General features: G+C 38.6%; 1 protein-coding gene across 1 annotated transcript in view; it reads left to right on the forward strand.

Moving 5' to 3' along the window:
• Positions 1 to 17,900, forward strand: part of KIF27 (kinesin family member 27) — a 99,283-nt gene that overhangs the window by 68,085 nt on the left and 13,298 nt on the right. The window contains exons 12-15 of the mRNA XM_011982757.1: positions 2,302 to 2,415; positions 5,045 to 5,221; positions 9,859 to 10,074; positions 15,369 to 15,575. Of these exons, the coding sequence (XP_011838147.1) occupies positions 2,302 to 2,415; positions 5,045 to 5,221; positions 9,859 to 10,074; positions 15,369 to 15,575 (714 nt within the window). The remainder of the gene's footprint in view (positions 1 to 2,301; positions 2,416 to 5,044; positions 5,222 to 9,858; positions 10,075 to 15,368; positions 15,576 to 17,900) is intronic.

Below are 17,900 nucleotides of genomic sequence, written 5' to 3' on the forward strand. Positions count from 1 at the left end.
GATCTTGGCTCACTGCAAACTCCGTTTCCTGGGTTCACACCATTCTTCTGCCTCAGCTCTCCGAGTAGCTGGGACTACAGGTGCCCGCCACCACACCCAGCTAATTATTTTTATTTTTTAGTAGAGACAGGGTATCACCATGTTAACTAGGATGGTCTTGATCTTCTGACCTCGTGATCTGCCCGCCTCGGCCTCCCAAAGTGCTGGGCTTACAGGCCTAAGCCACTGCGCCCGGCCTAGGCTTTTCTTTTACTTGCTTTCTATCAGTGCTTCTGAAATTACTTGTGGAGAAGGTATAGTTTTTATTTTGTTATAAATTTGTCACAGCCTAACACTTTTATAAAACATGAATTAGTAGCAAAGTGAAATTTAAAATACACAAATAAAAGTCCATTTTAAAAATTGTTAAGAGTCATCAAACATAAAATTATTTTGTCAAATTGCTATAAAAGTATCTCAGCACTTTCAATTGCGTGCTTATCCATCATAGACCAGTAATAGAGAGTATGTGGACTGGCCCACTTTGACTCATGTCCTCCTTCCTGTCCTGCGAAGCTTTAGTGATGAACAACGTCATTTCTAAACCCCTGAAGGGCACCGTGAACATTGTGCCTTTTGTTTTGTTTTGTTTTGTTTTAAGACGGAGTCTCTGTCACCGAGGCTGGAGTGCAGTGATGTGATCTCAGCTCACTGTAATCTCCGCCTCTCAAGTTGAAGCGATTCTTGTGCTCAGCCTCCTGAGTAGCTGGGAATACAGGCACATGCCCAGCTAATTTTTGTATTTTTAGTAGAGACGGGGTTTCACCATGTTGGCCAGGCTGTCTTGAACTTCTAACCTCAGGTGATCAGCCTGCCTCGGCCTCCCAAACTGCTGGATTACAGGCATGAGTCACCATGCCTGGCCAACATCGCACCTCTTGACTTGACCCTTAAGATGTGGATGGAGGCTGGGCGTGGTGGCTCATGCCTGTAATCCCAGCACGTTGAGAGGTTGAGGCAGGCAGATCACCTGAGGTCAGGAGTTCAAGACCAGCTTGGCCAACATGGTAAAACCCTATCTCTCCAAAAATAAAAAAAGAAAATACAAAAATTAGCCAGGTGTCGGGGCACACGCCTATAATACCAGCTATTCAGGAGACTGAGGCTTGAGAATTGCTTGAAACCTGGGAGACGGAGGTTGCAGTGAGCCGAGATTGTCCCATTGCATCCAGCCTGGGTGACAGAGTGAGACTTCGTCTAAAAAAAAAAAGATGTGGATGGAAACTAAAGAAATTTGGAAAATACGCTTCATAAGACCATGATCTGTCTTCCAAGTCTATTCTTATATTGCAACTCCCATTTTTGAACACCAGAAATTGAACATTACTTTTCTTTTTGCATTTTTACTATAATAAATTTTAATATACTCACAGCAGATGGATGTCTTGGGTGGAGTAACTATGAAGGTAATGAGCTCAGAAAGGCAGAAGAGAAAAACCCACTTACAAATTTCAGAGTCTTATCCTTGTTATGCTAATGTGTAACACTCATGAAGAATGAAAAAAACACTCAGTTTTGTTAGTAAATCTTAATTTTTGCAGTTATATTTTATTGCCTCAGTAAGAGCTAACATTCCTTTCTTCTTAGATATGCTAATTACCCTGGTCTGATCACTATACATTATATGTATTGAAATAATCACTATGTACTTCACGAATATGTACAATTATTATTTGTCAATTAAAAATTAAGGCTGAGCATGGTGACTCATGCCTTTAATCCCAGAACTTCAGGAAATTGGGGCTGGAGGATCACTGGAGGCCAGGAAGATCACTGGAGACCAGCCTGGGCAACATAGCAAGACCTCATCTCTAAAAAAAAAAAATTAGCTGGATGTGGTGGTGCACACCTATAGTCCTAGCTACTTGGGAGGCTGAGATAGGTGAGAGGATTACTTGAGCCCAGGAGCTTGAGCTTACAGTGAGCTATGATCACGCCATTGCACTCTAGTCTAGGTTACAGAGTGAGACGCTATCTCTAAAAAAATTTTTTAAACAAAAAAATCCCCACATTATTTTCTTCTCAAATAGAGCCCCAGCTGTCATCTACTCATTTTCTCTTTCTGTGACTAAGGAAGTAAATGTTAAGAAAATGTCACTGGATGGCTTGAGCCCAGGAGTTTGAGGCTGTGATTGTGCCACTGCACTTCAGCCTGGGTGACAGAGCGAGACCTTGTTTCCAAAAAAAGAAAATAATTATCATCAGCATACTTAATGGTCAGGTGTAAATGCAATAAGGTGTTTTCAATTTCTTTTTCTACAGGAATTACAATTAAAAACAGGACAGGAAGAAGGTCTAAAACCAAAAGCTGAGGATCTCGATGCATGTAACTTGAAAAGGAGAAAAGGTTCGTTTGGAAGTATAGACCGACTCCAGGTTTGTCAATTCTATTTAGTGTTTCCTCGTTTCTCTTCAATCTGATGGTTGTCTAAATAGAGGTAAACTTACTCCTGTAATCCTAGCACTTTGGGACGCCAAGGTGGGTGGATCACCTGAGGTCAGGAGTTCGAGACCAGCCTGCTCAACATGGTAAAACCCCGTCTCTACTAAAAATACAAAAATTAGCTGGGCTTAGTGGCGGGTGCCTGTAATCCCAGCTACTTGGGAGGCTGAGGCAGGAGAATCGCTTGAACCCTGGAGGTGGAGGCTGCAGTGAGCCGAGACCACGCCACTGCACTCCAGCCTGGGCAACAAAACCAAAACCCCTCTCAACAAATAGATAGATAGATAGATGTAAAAACTGGTGGACTCTGAATAAAACCTTCAAACACTAGATGCCACCCGAATGCAAAATTTCTAGTATTTGTTTTGAAACTTTATTATTTTTATTTTCTTGAATTTTAGATTCAGGGATACATGTTCAGGTTTGTTATATGGGTATATTGTGTGATGCTAAGATTTGGGCTTCTAATAATCCTATTGCCCAAGTAGTGAAACTTTTATTATTACAAGATTGTTTTCTCATCCAGAAATGTACTGTATTTTTGTTTTATCTTACTCTCAGCAGAATCAATATATTCTTATTTCAGTAGAAATGAGTTTATTTGAATGTTGTAGAATATAAACATGAAATCTGTGTTCACTGGATTGTATTTATTCCCATCTCATGAAGATGAGTATATTTCTTTTTTTTTTTTTTGAGACTTAGTCTCGCTCTGTCACTCAGGCTAGAGTGCAGTGGCGTGATCTCAGCTCACTGCAAGCTCCACCTCCTGTGTTCACACCATTCTCCTGCCTCAGCCTCCTGAGTCTGGGGACTACAGGCGCCCACCACCATGTCCAGCTAATTTTTTGTATTTTTAGTAGAGATGGGGTTTCACTGTGTTAGCCAGGATTGTCTTCATCTCCTGACCTTGTGATCCACCTGCCTTGGCCTCCCAAAGTGCTGGGATTACAGGTGTGAGCCACTGCACCCGGCCAAAGACGAGTATATTTCTAAAAATCAGAACTCTACATTCAAAGAAAGCCAAATTGTATATGTACTCTATATATTAAAAAGCCATTATTTTAGTGCCATCTTTTAAAAAGAAAGTCATAATCCACAAACTCATTTTGAAGTTCAAAGAAATTGAAATTTTAAATTTTCTGTAAGAAAAAAATACTGTATTTAAAATACCCAGAATGCAATTATCTCTACCTTTAAATTTATTCTCTCTTCATAAATTTTATATTACATTTTATTAGTGACATTTAATAGTGACATGCGTGCATTCTGACATGGGTGTGTACCCATTCCACCCAGAAATGTCATCACCAGTCGTAATTTTTTAGGTTTTTTACTTTTAAGTGGAGCTTAAAAAGAATCTCTTATTCATCTTTCAAACCCCACTCACAGTTTAAGAATGTTTGTAGAATATATTTAAGTTACTTGCTAGACTTCCTAGGATCTCCTACTGGATTATTTAAGGATATGACAAAACTAACATTTTTATAGTTGCTCTTTCTGTTCCTAATAATTGTAGAGCTACTATGACATTTTAGGCTCCAGTGTTATCTGGACATGATAGTGCTTATAAGATCATACTGTTAATATCTTGGTAATATTGGAAGACTCAATAGCTATGCATCTTCTTTGCCTTGGCCATTTTGCTCTCTTTTTTAAATATATATTCACTGTCTCATTGTATTATAGATTTCTAGGAACCGTTTCTAGAAGGTTCATGAAGGACTAGGAAATAATACTATATTGATTTCTTTTCCTATTTATTTATTGTTTTGGTGGCAGTGCTTCATTACTGTGTCCACTTGATAGAGTTCCTTTTAAACAGTCATATTCCATCTATATTTATGTTTGTATTTGTTTCTGGGTATCCTTAATTCAAGAGAGTAGATGTTTGTTTTGGAGATCTTTTCAGCAATTTTTTATTTTTGTTTTTTCTTTTTTTAAAAATAATTATTTGAGGTTGACAAGCTACAATGCAAATTGGGTTTCCTTCCAAACTCCATCATCTGTATCTCCCACTGTGTGTATTCATTTATTCACTTCATTGATTGACTGAATCAGGCATTGATTCACTCATTCATTTAACATTTTACTGAATGCCTACTGTGGCCCAGGCAATATGCCAGCCATGTGGATAGACAGTTAAAAACTACAGCCCCTGCAGTCAATCAAGGTGCTCAAGTTGGGGAGACAGATAAGTAGAGCAACCACCAGTGTAAGTGCTGTGATGGAAATATGCACCACTACAACAGAGTAAAAGACTCCAGCATGTTCTTAATATAGGCATAGACAATTATCAGTCCCTTACTTGTCAGGCTAAAAAATCCTAGACTGTTTAACATATCTGGGGAGTAAATTTTAATTCTTTATAAAACAACATAGCTACATCTTGACTAGAACCACTGATGTCTTTAGGATTTCAGATGGGAACCTGAGTCACTCTGAGTGATAGTTTTTAAATGTTCATTTAAGAGATTTCAGCCAATCTGAAATTATATTGTTACCATGTAATTTTTATGGCAGAAGGAAAAACAAGTAACTTTTTTTTGAATTTTAATGTAGAAATTGGATGAGCAAAAGAAATGGTTAGATGAAGAAGTAGAGAAAGTTCTGAACCAACGCCAAGAATTAGAGGAGCTGGAAGAAGACTTAAAGAAACGGGAGGCCATAGTTTCTAAGAAGGAGGCTCTATTACAGGAGAAGAGTCACCTGGAAAATAAGAAATTGAGATCTAGTCAGGTATTCTGTTTAATACACTATTTGATTCTGGTTGTAAACCACTCTACACTCCCCACTGGGATGACTATAATCAGAAAAACAGATAGTAAGAAATGTGGGGAAGGAGGTGGGGAAATTGGGACCTTCATACACTGCTGTGAAATTGGAAAATGGTGCAATTGCTTTGGATAACCATCTTGTAGTTCCTCAGAAGGCTAAACTTAGAGATACTATGTGACCCAGTAATCTCACTCCTAGGGATGGATGGATAGATAGATCTATTTCTATATGTATGTCTCCATGAGAAATGAAAGCATGTTTCCACACAAAAACTTGAACATGAACATTTATAGTAACATTATTCATGATAGCTAAAAACTGAAAACAACACAAATGTTCATCAAGTGATGAATGGATAAACTGATTATCTATACAATAGCATATTATTTGACAATAGAAGGGAATGAAGTACTGATATATGCTGCAACATGGATGAACCTTGAAAACCTATGTTAAGTGAAAGAAACTAGTCACAAAAGACCACCTTTGTATAATACCATTTATGTGAAGTCTCTAGAATAGGCAATTCCATTTCTGTCCAGAGACAAAAAAGTAGAATAGTGGTTACCTAGGGTTGGTGGGGGACTGGGGAGGAAATAGAATGCCTACTAATAGGTGTGGGGTTTCTTTTTTTGGGGGGGTGATGAAAATGTAAAATTGATTGTGGTGATGGTTATATAACTGTGAATATACAAAAAACCATTGAATTATATACTTTATTGTTATTTTTTATTTTTTGAGATGGAGTCTCGCTCTGTCGCCCAGGCTAGAGTGCAGTGGCGCGATCTCTGCTCACCGCAACCTCTGCCTCCCGGTTCAAGAGATTCTTCTGCCTCAGCCTCCCAAGTAGCTGGGATTACAGACGCGTGCCACTACACCCAGCTAATTTTTGTATTTTTAGTAGAGAGGGGTTTCACCATGTTGGTCAGGTTGGTCTCAAACTCCTGACCTTGTGATCAGCCCGTCTTGGCCTCCCAAAGTGCTGGGATTACAGGCGTGAGCCACCATGCCCAGATTTGAATTATATACTTTAAATTGGTGAATTGTAGGGTATGTAGATTATATCTCATTAAAGCTATTATGTTTTTTGAAAAGCCATAAAAAGGAAAAGACAGTAGAGGAGATAACAGAGGACAAAAGATTACCAAAAAAAGAAAAGATGGAAAGCAAATAGATGAGAGCTTATTAACTTAGCAGAACAGAAGATGCTGCAGTCCAAGTACCTAAAGGGACACAAATGAGAACCAGGCCAAGATCCTACATATATGCTGTCACCATACATCTTATCAGCTTTTTAATATCTGACTCTGAAATGTGATGGGCATTTTAGGAATGCTTTAGATGTTTTCCTTTTAAAAAAAATAACAGCTTTAGAGAGATAAAATTCATATAGAACATCAAAAAGATTCAGAAATGAAGGGACCAAGATTTTCAGAAGGCAGGAGTAGCATAAAGATGAAAACAAGGCATAGTCATGAAATTATTTTTTCTCACTCTGGGACCGATTTATTTTCCGAAGATTGAACCAGGCACTGCAAAGGTTGTGATAAGTCAAAAAACTCCAAATAGGGAATGAATGCAAGTCTGCATATGAATTGTGAAACATCTATTTCCTAATCTCTACTTGGATCCAAGAATGCTGGCCCAGATTTATACTTCCTAGCAGGAGATTAGCATATTTTCTGAAACATCTGAAAAGATATAAAAACACTTAAATTTGGAAGCCGCCAACTAAGTGGCCCACATGTATGCTATCACCACAAATCTTAGCAGCTTTTTGATACCTGAATCTGAAATATGATGGACATTTCAGGAATGCCACTATTAAAGACAGAAAACAAAACAAAAGGAAAAAATAAACTCACAGACATTAGAGATAGAGCAAGAAGCGGAAAAAACTTCACAGAAATCTTAATATCCTCAGTGTGGCAAAAGATGACTATAAAGAACTGCAAGTTGTTAAAAACATGAACTCTTGGAAATTAAAAGCGTTGGAGGATAGGCAGGGTGCGGTGGCTCATGGCTGTAATCCCAGCACTTTGGGAGGCCAAGGTGGGTGGATCACTGGAGGTCAGGAGTTCGACACCAGCCTGACCAACATGGTGAAACCCTGTCTCTTCTAAAAATACAAAAATTAGCCAGGCGTGGTTGTGGGCACCTGTAATCCCAGGTACTTGGGAGGTGAGGCAGAAGAATCGCTTGAACCTGAGAGGCAGAGGTTGTAATGAGCCAAGACCGTGCCATTGCACTCCAGTCTGGGCAACAAGAGCAAAACTCCATCTCAAAAAATAGGGTCAGAGGATAAAGTTGAGGAAATATCCCCAAAAGTAAGTAAAAATATAATAGAAAGTAGGAGAGAAAAAAATTTAATTGGCAGATAAATCCAGGAAGCCCAAGATCCAAGTAATGGGAATTCCAGAAAGATACAACAGAGAAAACAGAAGAGATTATCAAAGACATCATATAAAAAATTTTCTTGGCCAGGCACGGTGGCTCACGCCTGTAATCCCAGCACTTTGGGAGGCCGAGGTGGGCAGATCACGAGGTCAGGAGATGGAGACCATCCTGGCTAACACGGTGAAACCCTGTCTCTACTAAAAATACAAAAAAATTAGCCAGGCGTCGTGGCAGGCGCCTGTAGTCCCAGCTACTCGGGAGGCTGAGGCAGGAGAATGGCGTGAATCTGGGAGGCGGAGCTTGCAGTGAGCTGAGATCACGCCACTGCACTCTAACCTGGGTGACAGAGCGAGACTCCATCTCAAAAAAAAAAAAAATTTTTTTTCTCAACACCAGTAATATGAGACTCTAGACTGAAATAGCCCATCAAGGGCCCAGCAAAATGAGTACCCAAAACATAGCATTGTGAAGGTTTGGATACACTGAGGAAAAAAGAAGGTCTTGAAAGCATCTAGACAAAAAAGACTACTTATAAATTGCAAGAATCAGAATGGCATTGGACTTCTCAGCTTTCCTCATGACAAGTTTAAGATCTGAAGCAATCTTTAAACTCATGAGGAAAATTAAGTCTAATAAATAATTTTCTTCTTAGCCAAACTGTCAATCAAATGTGAAGCTATAATAAGCATTTTCAGGTATAAAAAACAAAAACAAAAATCTCCCATTAAGCCTGTCCAAGGAAACTACTAGAGAATGTGCTCCACAAAAATAATGGCACAAACTATGAAAAAGGAAGACTCGGGATTCTGAAAATGTGCTGCAACATGGAAATTCTCAGGAAATACCAAAGGGAGGACCCAGGACAACTGGCCCAGGGTGGAGCAGGATGGACGCTCCAGGCAAAATGTTTCCAGAAAAGAATTGATTGAAAAGATTTCCTGATAAGTTTGATCAAATGAAAAAGTGTTGAGGAATTTTATAGTTCTGTTGGAGAAGAATTAGCTATAAGGTGCAATAAAAAGTTGTATCAAAACAGAAGCATGATCATTTCACACTAGATAGTTCACCTATGAATAACAAAGTTATAATAATGAAAATGAATATTGATTGAACTAAAAACTGTAATGTAACTTATATTGGGAGAATGGAGGAGATTGGGAAGTAGAGTAGCTATAAGAGTGCTAAATCCTTATCTCCCATAATACACAGTCAATAGACAATGTCTAAAATTGATAATGTCATTCAGAAACATAGACATAAACACCAGAAGAACCAACTGAAAAGGTTGAAGGTGGCTGTCTGGGAGTAGGATTCAGTTAAAAGCTTGGGGGAGGGGAATGCTTTTTAAAATTATAAACCTTATGATAGTATGTGTCTATATAATAAACCTTATGGTAGTATATGCAGATAATTACTGTGAAAAATATTTTACAAATTATCTGAAATTTGACCATAATGAACATCTCCATAAATCTGGCCATATTTTCTGATCAGAATGAATTAAGAGTAAAAACAAATTATATGTTTAAGCCAACCAATCATATGTTTAAACACACCAAAGCTCAACCCCTAGTAAATTGTAACATAATTCTACAATGTAGAATGTGAGCCAAGAAAGAAAAGTTCAGTTTAGAAAATAAGAAAAAAGAAAAATACTGCCTCTGAAAACCTAGTCAAGGCAATTCTTGGTAGTAAACTCAGAGTTTAAATAAACGTTTTTTTAAAAAAGGCATTCAACTTAAGATTTTAGAAAATGAACACCCCAGGTGGGCGCGGTGTCTCACGTCTGTAATCTCAGAACTTTGGGGGCTGAGGCAGGTGGATTACCTGAGGTCAGGAGTTCAAGACCAGCCTGGCCAACATGGTAAAACCCTGTCTCTACTGAAAATACAAAAAATTAACTGTGCGAGGTGGCAAGCACCTGTAATCCCAGCAACTCGGGAGGCCGAAGCAGGAGAATCGCTTGAACCTGGGAAGCGGAGATTGCAGTCAGCTGAGGTCGCACCATTGCACTCTACCCTAGGGAATAAGAGCAAAACTCCATCTCAAAAACAAAAAAAAGAAAATGAATACCCCCTCCCTCAATAATGTAAAAACTAAAAATATATTCATTTAGCAATTTTCTCTCTGTTTTTCCTAATTTTTATGCAGTCTAGATTTCTAGTAACTGTTTTTGGTGTCTGGTGGGTTGTATCTTTTAGGCCTTAAACACAGATAGTTTGAAAATATCAACTCGCCTGAACTTATTGGAACAAGAGTTGTCTGAAAAGAATGTGCAGCTCCAGACCAGCACAGCTGAGGAGAAAATAAAGATTTCAGAACAAGTTGAAGTCCTCCAGAAAGAAAAGGATCAGCTCCAGAAACGAAGAAACAGTGTGGATGAAAAACTTAAAAATGGCCGAGTGTTATCACCCGAAGTAAGTCAGTATTCTTTGGAACTGGAGGTGCTGTATGATGGATCACTTGAGTGATTTCCTCAGTCTTTTTCACATAATCATAAATATTATCCGTTAAACTTGGTTTTGAGATTTTGTCAGATGTAGTGAATTCACCTGGCACTTATTTGGCACCATAAACCATGCTTGACTAGAGACTGAGATATCCTTACATAGTGGTCCATGGACATGGCCCCTTCCTGGCACTGCCAGGCATTTGGAAACTATTACTCTCCTTGAGTATATTTGCCTCCTCAGCTGGGGTTTCTCGTCTGAAATCACAGAACATAGAAACTGATTTGAGGGACTCTTTTGGAGGGCACCTGACTTTTCTCTATACATATTTCGTGAATGATACTAGGTAATTTATTACATACAGCAGATGCCTAAGGAATTAGGGGTTAATTCTTTCCATGAAACCTTGGTTGAGAAGGCCCAGTGTCCATACTATGTCCAGCCAAATAGATGCATAAAATTCCAATCCCAGTAAAAGACCTTTTAATTACAGTTACAGTTTTTTAAAACTATAGTTTTAGTTCTAGTTTTTTAAAACTATGTAGAAGATGATTCATTTACAGGCTGTCAAATTGCCCCAGACTTTGTCTTTTTTCAAAATTTTCAGTCAGTTGGCAGTGGTACCTGTACCTTACTTCATCAGAGAAAGATGAATTTTTGAATCGGAACTGCCTCCCCAGGTATTTATTGTTGGTGTCTTATCATTACCAAAGCAAGGGAAAGTTGCTCAGAGAAGGTGAATAGCTGAGAATCATACACATTGGTGAATCTTGTAGTGTTTTAGTTTGGAGCAAGTGACAGGAAGTTAAGGGGGCTAGTTAAGAAATAGGAGCAAGGATAACGTTAGATTGTTGCTCATTGAGAATTGATGAAAGGATTGATTTACAAATCAATCCTTGACTGGGGGCTAAGTGGCAGTTGAAAGGAACATTACAGACCTCTATTGTCCTGTTTTATAATTTAAGCTGGGTAAATGTGCAGAGGAACAGAGAGCCAGGTTGTCCTCCCAAGGTGTTCTCAAATTGGAGTCCAAGGCTTATAGATTTGAAGACATGAGAGCCTAAGATACAGCAGAATTCAAATATTTAAGGAATTCTGCCTGCCTGTGACTATAACTAAGCTCTATAGAAGAACCAAAAAAAAAACAACAACAACAACAACAAAAAAAAAAACCAAAAAAAATCAAAGTATTATGTTTCCCTTGAGAAATTAATATTCTATTTGGGAAAACAGGTAAAAATATAAGAAAACTCTAAACTCTGAAGGACATTGAAAATCAAGTTGTGGATAATGTATTTACAGCTATACCTCTTACATTATTTATTCAAAGCAATGAAGTGATCATTTGGGGGAAGATTCATCAAGGCAGCCTCAGTAGATCAGAATCTTGAGCTAGATTATGAAAAACATGATATGCAGTGGCAGATATGAGAAGTCCGTTTTAGATAGAACATCTTTGAATAAGGCACAGAGATGAGAATTAACAAATTATGTTTGCAGTAGGGTAGAGTTCCATTAATATCAAGAAACATTTAGGTTTCTATTTCATGTGGGATCCTGTAACAAAAAACATTTACAGATTTGTGGTGAAAATATAGTATGATGCATGATACCTATTTTGCAGCTATTCTGGACTGGGGTTTGAGGGAAGGATGAGCCTCCTACAACTGGTAGAGTTCTAATTAGTCACATGAGAAAGTCACCTTTCTTCCACATGGTTGGTTCTTCTTAGTGTAGCTCTCAAGTGAGGCTCTGCTCTTACCACAATTTTAAAGCCAAGGTTAATATTCCCAAATAGATCTGTCACTAGCAGATGATCAAAAGCATGAGATTCTGATGTGACACAAGGTATCAATAAAATCTAGTTGGAATGGTTTGCTATCTTAATGTCTTTAAACTTGTTTAGGATTATTTTCTCTTTCCACAGTAAATTAAAATATTTTTCCTAATTTTATTACTTTATGGAAATTGATAGATTTTAGATCATTACACTAATAGAAGATTACTCAACAATTTACTACAGACAAGTCACACTGCTCTTTTTTTTTTTTTTGGTAAAATTCAGAAACTAAAGAATACTTGAACCTTAGGTTTCTAATAATACAGAGTAGTTGCTTAGTAAGTAGGGAGGAAAATATAAGAACTATTATCTTTATTTAATCTTTTAAACTTTCAATTTCACATTTTATGAGAACATACAATTTTTTTTTGGAAATGGAGTCTCTGTCGCTCAGGCTGAAGTGTAGTGGTGCGATCTCAGCTCACTGCCTCTGCCTCCTGGGTTCAAGCAATTCTCCTGCCTCAGCCTCCCGAGTAGCTGGGATTATAGACGTGTGCCACCATGCCCAGCTAATTTTTTTTTTTTTTTTTTCCGAGACAGAGTCTTGCTCTGTCACCAGGCTAGAGTGCAGTGGCATGATCCCAGCTCATTGCAACCTCCACCTCCCTGGTTCAAGCGATTCCCCTGTTGCAATCTCCCAAGTAGCTGGGATTACAGGCACGTGCCATCACGCCTGGCTAATTTTTTGTATTTTAGTAGAGATGGGGTTTCATCACGTTGACCAAGATGGTCTCGATCTCCTGACCTCGTGATCCGCCCACCTTGGCCTCCCAAAGTGCTAGGATTACAGGTGTGAGCCACCGCGCCCAGCCTAATTTTTGTATTTTTAGTAGAGACGAGGTTTTGCTATGTTGGTCAGGCTGGTCTCGAACTCCTGACCTCAAGTGATCCACCCGCCTCAGCCTCCCAAAGTGCTGGGTTTACAGGCATGAGCCACCGCACCCTGCTAAGAACATATAATTTATAGAGAAATCTATGCAGTGCTTGCTTAAAAGTTATCATTAGTTTTTTGTTTCATTTTACTTGGTCTCTGGACCAGCAGCAACAGCATCACTTGGGATCTTGTTTGAAATGCAGATCCTCAGGCCCCAGTTGGACTTGCTGGATCAGAATCTGAATTCTAGTGAGCTCCTCAGTACACATTAAAGTTGAAAAGCAGTGCTCGATCATAAAACAGTCAACTCTTGATAACCTGTGGTTTGTATTGTGACAAATTTTTCATCCCAGGATAGTTTGCCATTGCCACGTATCTTGTCAACCTATACCTACTGCTGAGTTAGAGGGAACTACAAACATTGATATGCTGCATCCTCACTGGAGCGGGCTGTCCTTGGGTTTCTATATTCATACTACCTTATATTATCTCAGTACTTCCTGAACTTAGATCCAAAACCATAGAAACTGAATTTATATGAAATTGTCCTCAGCCACGTATAAAGGCAAACTCTTCACATTTGTTTTTGATAAAATATAGTCACAGTATGAATTCAAAAGTCAAGTACAGTAAAGTCCTCACTGAACATTGTGGATAGGTTCTTGGAAATTGTGACTTTAAGAGACACCATGTACATCAGGTCCTCAAATTACATTGTTTTCCTTCAACATAGTTGCTTTTGTTATGAAGTTAATAGGAAAACAAAATTGTTGTATTATATATTGTTTCTCTTAAAGTCACAGTTTCCAAGAACCTATTGATGATAAGGACTTACTCTATTTTGGATAATTCACTTTTATTTGTGGCTCCTCTTACTTGTTCACCTAAGTACATTTTAGTATTTAAGGGTTTTTTTTCTTGAAAAGGTGAATATTATTTTATTCCTTATGAAGCAGTGATCAAACTATCAAATTCCATATGGTTAGTGATTGCACAGAGAAAAAGAATGGCTGATGAGCATTTTTCTTTAGGTAGATCAGAAATATTCACACTCTTGGCCAGGCATGGTGGCTCACACCTATAATCCCATCACGTTGGGAGGCTGAGGCAGGCAGATCACCTGAAGTCAGGAGTTCCAAGACCAGCCTGGCCAATGTGGCGAAACCCCTTCTCAACTAAAAATACAAAAATTAGCTAGGCGTGATGGCATGCACCTATAATCCCAGCTACTTGGGAGGCTGAGGCAGGAGAATTGCTTAAATCCTTAAACCCAAGAGGTGGAGGTTGCAGTGAGCTGAGATCCCACCACGACCCTGTCTCAGAAAGAAAAAAAAAAAAAGAAAGAAAGAAATATTCACATTATTTTCCTTTGGGGTGTTAGGGGGAGGAGTGGAGAGAAATAACATGGGTCCTGTAACCAAGGACACATGAAAAATTTTTTTCTCCTCTTTCTTAAGTTAACAGATACTGAGTTCAAACTATATGATAGGTACTGTGCTGGGCAATAAGGGTGTGCAGATGGACAAGTCAGTCTGCCACAGGAACTTATTGAGGTGGCCTCCACAATAGGTATAGGTATATGGAAACATACATCCAAGTCTCACCAATCTGAGGTAATTCCTTGCCAGAGATTTGTATCACCAACATAACATGTATTTGGATAGTTCAAAGAACTGGAAGAGCTGGGCATGGTAGTGTGTGCCTGTAGTCCCAGCTACTCAGGAGGGCAAGGTAGGAGGTTCGCTTGAGCCAAGAGTTTGAGTTCAGCCTGGGCAACATAGTGAGACCCTGTGTCCAAAAAAAAAAGAAAAGAAAAAAACTTGTAGGTTTTCCGACAGGGATTCATCGATCTTCTCTGGTATGTGAAAAAATACTACGCTGCCCTATTTTATAACGCCTACATTTTCCTTCTAATAACATTTCATAGGAATCTTATGAAATATGTCAGATACTTAAATCCTCACTACTTTTTAATGCCATATTGTGCTTTTTTTTATTACTAGTTCTTAATAACTTATTCTAAATATTTAGAGTAAGTTATTCTCTCTAGGCAGTATATTGTTTTGATAGATCATTGAAGGGACAACAGTAAATCTCTGGATCTCACTAGTGGAAATATTGACACATAATATGCACTTTAGGGATTATGGAGGAGATACACGACAATACTGCTAATGCTGTGGGCTTAGGCTTTGTTCAAGGATATTCCTTGGATTAGATGATCAGCATTTGTTGTATGACCTTGGAACATTTCAGAACTCACCTAAACTTCTGTCTTTTCCATTTCATTCCATCAGGTTTATTGTGAGGGCTTAATGATTATGTTAATATGTTGTGTGTGTGTGTGTGTGTGTATGTGTGTGTATACACACATGTATACACACACTGCATTATGTGGTATAGCAAGCACTCAAAAAACATTTTCTTAAAATCTAGTAAAAGAGTGGTAATGTCCATTAGACTCAAATAGTTTAGTAGGATCTGAGTATATGACAAAGTCAAAGTTATACTATTTCATTTAAAATGAGTGATTTCTGTTATATCTAGGAAGAACATGTTCTTTACCAACTTGAAGAAGGGATTGAAGCTTTGGAAGCTGCAATTGAATATAAGAATGAAAGTATCCAGCATCGCCAGAACTCACTTAGAGCATCATTCCATAACCTCTCTCGTAGTGAAGCAAATGTCTTGGAACAAATAGCTTGCCTGAGTCCTGTTGAGATTAGAGCTATTCTTTTCAGATATTTCAATAAGGTTTGTTTTTGAGGGTCAGAATATTTTTCTTATAAAGATTGGTCAAGATGCTTACATCCTACATTTTGAATTTTTAAAGAAATTGAAAGACTCAAAGATTTGATGGTGTAACTACAAATTTAAGCATGATTTCTCTTTATAGAACTAAATGTTGTCATCTGAAAGCTTTGTGATTATCCAAATATGTAGGCCTAACTTTGTGAGGTTCTTAAAGTTAGAGGGTCTTTCAAAAGAAGTCCTTTTTGAAAGTTTTTAAAACCAAAGAATTTAAGTTATATTCCTTGCTCATTATTTCTTGGATGATTTCTAGATTTGGATGTTGCTACCTGGCACTCATGAAAAATCAAAGGCCCTCCAAGTTTTGATTCCCTTTCCTTCATTGCTATAGGGTAGAGGAATCTGTACTTTCTTGTAATGTATTAGTTGAAATGAAGATGAAGTGGTGTATCAGTGGCAAAGATAATAATAGATTTTATTAACCTGAATGTGCCTAAATCAATTAAAATGTTGTATTTTTTACAGATTAAACCATTTTCTAATCCAGAGATGTTTCATAGCATTGAGAACTATATCCATCTTTTCTCTAATGTCTTTTCCACTTAAGATACATATTATGAAGTGTTAAACAATGAGATAACCCTTTCTCTGAAAAGTACATTCAATTTATGGGAATATCTGACAATTAATGAAAAATGAAACACTGATATTTTAAAATTAAGTCCTAAGGCCGGGCGCAGTGGCTCATGCCTGTAATCCCAGCACTTTGGGAGGCTGAGTCAAGAGAATCATTTGAGCCCAGAATTTGAGATCCTGTCTCTACAAAAAATACCAGAATTAGCCGGGTGTGGTAGCATACACTTGTAGTCCTAGATAGTTGGGAGGCTGAGGCAGGAGGATCACATGAGCCCAGGAATTTGAGTTTGTAGTGAGCTATGATCATTACTGCACTTCAGCCTGGCGCAGCAGAGCAACAGCCTGTCTCAAAAAAATTAAATAAAATTATAATTCTGTAAAATAAGGAAGAAAAATGAAAAATGTTATGCACAGCCTCCTCTTGGATAATCATCATCAGTAGTAAGCTGCTGTTACTGTTATTGATGAGAGTGCATCCTATTGTTGCATGTTTGGAGGGTAGAAAGATGGTGGAGTCCTTTGATGTAGATAACTCTTTATGCTGCTCTTTTTTTTTCCCCCTGAGACGGAGTCTCACTCTGTTGTCCAGGCTGGTGTGATCTCGGCTCACTGCAACCTCCGCCCTCCGGGTTCAAGCAATTCTCCTGCCTCAGCCTCCTGAGTAGCTAGGATTACAGGCATGTGCTACCATGCCCGGCTAATGTTTGTATTTTTAGTAGAGATGGGGTTTCACCATGTTGGCCAGGCTGGTCTCAAACTCCTGACCTCGTGACCCTCCTGCCTCAGCCTCCCAAAGTGCTGGGATTACAGGTGTCAGCCACCCCACCTGGCCCTTGTGCTACTCTTAAAGCAAGGCAACCTGACTAAGGTCAGTGGATTTTCTGATCCTGGGAACCCTTGTATTAATGATTATTTTTCTGGAGAGGTCATTAGATTATTAACAAGTTCTGTGATGTAGACATTATCTGAAGTATTTTTACTTTACATCAGCAGGGAAGAATCCAATAGACAAAATGCATAACATGGCTGGGTGTGGTGGCTTTGGGACACTGAGGTAGGAGGATCCCAGTGCTTTGGGACACTGAGGCAGGAGGATCACTTGAGGCCAGGAATTCAAGACTAGCTTGGGCAACATAGTGAGACCCTGTCTCTATGAAAAAATTTTTTTAAAAAATTAGCCAGGCATGATGGCATGTACCTGTGCTCCCAGCTATGTGAGAGGCTGAGGTGGGAGGATCACTTGATCTCAGGAGTTGGAAGCTGCAGTGAACTACGATTACACCACTGCACTCCAACCTGAGGTGACAGAGTGAGACTCCCTCTTAACAACAACAACAACAAAACACCCAAACTGTCACTTATTTATAACATCCATTCTGGAGTTTAAACTTGGAATTGTCTAGATGTTTCAAGAATCTTTACCCTCTCACTATCCACTTAGACTAGAGAAATAAAGTTACAGAATTATTAAATATAAACCACATAGATTACATTTAAGAAATTATGGAAGGGTGATTATTAGAGCAACAGTACATTAAAAATGAAAGGGTTGGCCGGGCGCGGTGGCTCACGCCTGTAATCCCAACACTTTGGGAGGCTGAGGCGGGTGGATTACAAGGCCAGGAGATTGAGACTATCCTGGCTAACACAGTGAAACCCCATCTCTACTAAAAATACAAAAAATTAGCTGGG

Source organism: Mandrillus leucophaeus, unplaced genomic scaffold, assembly GCF_000951045.1.
Source record: "Mandrillus leucophaeus isolate KB7577 unplaced genomic scaffold, Mleu.le_1.0 Scaffold242, whole genome shotgun sequence".
Lineage (NCBI taxonomy): Eukaryota > Metazoa > Chordata > Mammalia > Primates > Cercopithecidae > Mandrillus > Mandrillus leucophaeus.